Source organism: Cebus imitator, unplaced genomic scaffold, assembly GCF_001604975.1.
Source record: "Cebus imitator isolate Cc_AM_T3 unplaced genomic scaffold, Cebus_imitator-1.0 Scaffold297, whole genome shotgun sequence".
NCBI classification, from domain to species: Eukaryota; Metazoa; Chordata; class Mammalia; order Primates; family Cebidae; genus Cebus; species Cebus imitator.
Window position 1 is genome coordinate 2085417 of NW_016107612.1, and position 2446 is coordinate 2087862.

At 41.1% G+C, this 2446-nt stretch overlaps 1 protein-coding gene across 1 annotated transcript in view; it reads right to left on the bottom strand.

Annotated features, from left to right (window-relative positions):
- The window catches only part of NUP93 (nucleoporin 93), a 114224-nt gene that overhangs the window by 46357 nt on the left and 65421 nt on the right, over window positions 1-2446 (bottom strand). Inside the window, exon 4 of the mRNA XM_037729270.1 lies at window positions 1625-1687. Within this exon, the coding sequence (XP_037585198.1) occupies window positions 1625-1687 (63 nt within the window). The remainder of the gene's footprint in view (window positions 1-1624; window positions 1688-2446) is intronic.

A 2446-nucleotide genomic window follows, 5' to 3' on the forward strand; every position in this document is an offset into this window, starting at 1 on the left:
TTTGTATTTTTAGTAGAGACGGGGTTTCACCATGTTGACCAGGATGGTCTCGATCTCTTGACCTCGTGATCCACCCGCCTCGGCCTCCCAAAGTGCTGGGATTACAGGCTTGTGCCACCGCACCCGGCTAATTTTTGTATTTTTAAAGACAGGGTTTCGCTACGTTGGCCGGGCTGGTCTTGAACTCCTGACCTCAAGGGATCCACCTGCCTCGGCCTCCCAAATTGCTGGGATTACAGGTGTAAGCCACTGCGCATGGCCAGGAATTTTATTTCGATAATTAAACATATCAGTTATTTAAATAATGACTTGGGAACATTTCCTTATAAATTGGAGCTGGCAAGTCTCCCTGCTGCCCTATTTCACCTCAGTGCTACTGAGACACGTTCACCTTCACAGAATATTTTAATAAAGCACACTGAGAAGCAGCATTTTTTCACTTTATTATTTTGGAACTACACAAATAAATTTTCACTTGATAAAAGAATTAAATAAGTAAACAGCAAAACAGAGGTCTCACTTCAACCCTACTCCCTTTGCAGAGACGACCATTGCTAGTTAATGGGATGTACCCTGCAAGCCTCTTTCCTGGGGAAAGCTGGACTTCTAGAACCAAGGACAACTAACCTTTCTTCTCTCACACCAAAAACGCCCCAGTGGCCCCAAAATCTCTTTCACTATAATGGGATGTTATGGAAAGGTTTTGATCTTTGGATCCTTGTCAGAAATAGAGATAATTCACATGTTAGTAAACAATCTTGGAGTATCTTGCAGGAATGTTTGTTGCAGAATATTGTTGCACATATAATGGCTGCTCTCTGGAGGACTTATTTACTGTCTTTTCAAGCATGGAACGAGCTTTATGTGTTTTTTGTTGTTTTTTAAGGAGCTTGGAGAAGTTGTTAATATAAAAGGTGGTCCAGTCATATTGTGTAATAAAAGGAAAAGAAGCTGAGGAAAATTGTCGTGATCACAGCTGCTTTTCTGAACTGCTCATTCAGGAGAAACCAAAATACCATTTAAACAATAACAACGAAACCAAGAGTTTTTTGGTCTTTCCATTTTAAGATTAATGTAATAATTAATTCTCCAGTCCAGTGTCTCAGATGCATTTCAGTTCACTAAACACATATGGAGTTATATGCATGGTATTCTCAAAAAGCAGTTCCTGTAGAGCTCTCTTTCTGTAGGAAAGAACTCAGCATGGGACCCAGATTCCGTCTTCTAAATCCTATGCTTCCCTAACTCCCCTAGTATACACTGCTGCCCTCATCTGCTTTTTTTTTGTTTTAGTTTTTCAGACAGGATCTCGCTCCTCATTGTGTTCCTCAGAATGGAATGTAGTGATGCGACTCCAGCTCACTGCAGCCTCCATCTTTCAGGCTCAAGGGATTCTCCCACAGCCACCTGAGTATCTGGGACCACAGGCATGTGCCACCATGCTTAGCTAATTTTTTGTAGAGATGATGTCTCACTATGTTGCCTAGGCTGATTTTGAATTCCTGGGCTCAAGTGATCCTCCTGCATCAGCCTCCCAAAGTGCTAGGATTACAGGTATGAACCACCAAAGCCCAGCCCTCTTGTCCTCATCAGTATACGTCTATATTTTGGTTAATTTTCTTACCCTCTTCCGGGACTCTTCAATGGCAGACAGCAGGGCATTGTCCTTCTCATTCTTTAGGAAGCCCTACAAATGGGGGAAAAATTAACACAACTTAAAATCAACTTTCCAAAAATCAAAAGTATACTACAGGACAAAAAAAATGACAATGGTATCTGCTATGTTACCCACCTCCACCTCACAAAACTCTCCCAACTTGAAAACACCAAAATCGATGGTTTTTACAGAGGTTTCTTAGTTTCCTCCATTCTGGGAGTACATGATGATTGTTAGAAAGTAAAGTCTCCATGAAACAACAGTGTTGGGTTCTATATCCCGTAAGCATGTAAAAAGTAGACAGTCAAGACTGTCCTTCAAAATTCCTAAATGGCTCATATTGTAGATACAGCCTTGGTGATGGAGTCAGTCACAGTTCCTCTAACTGTTCTTTAGTCTACATTTCTCTGTTGGTTTCAATTAATTTCTTCCTAACATTGAGGATGTCATTACTGCCTACTTGTCTGTGTGCTTTTCGTTTGTCAATGTCCGGGAAATCCTAAAAATCCTTTCTTTACACATTTCTTCCAGGGTTTTGCCATGTGCACTCCCTGTTTCAGGTCTGATGATGTCTGCTGGTCGTTTAGTATAGGTGGGGTGAAAAGGCAGCCTACAAGTCTAGTTTAGTATAAACAGGTTAAATGCCTGCAAAATATGACTACACAGTAACACAATGGCAAAAGGATGGGCTTTGAAATTTGGCAGTTTCAAATCCTAGTGCCTCCATTTACTAGTAGCAGTACTTTAACCAGGTAGCCCAAACTTCTAACCTCAGCTTATTCGTTTGTT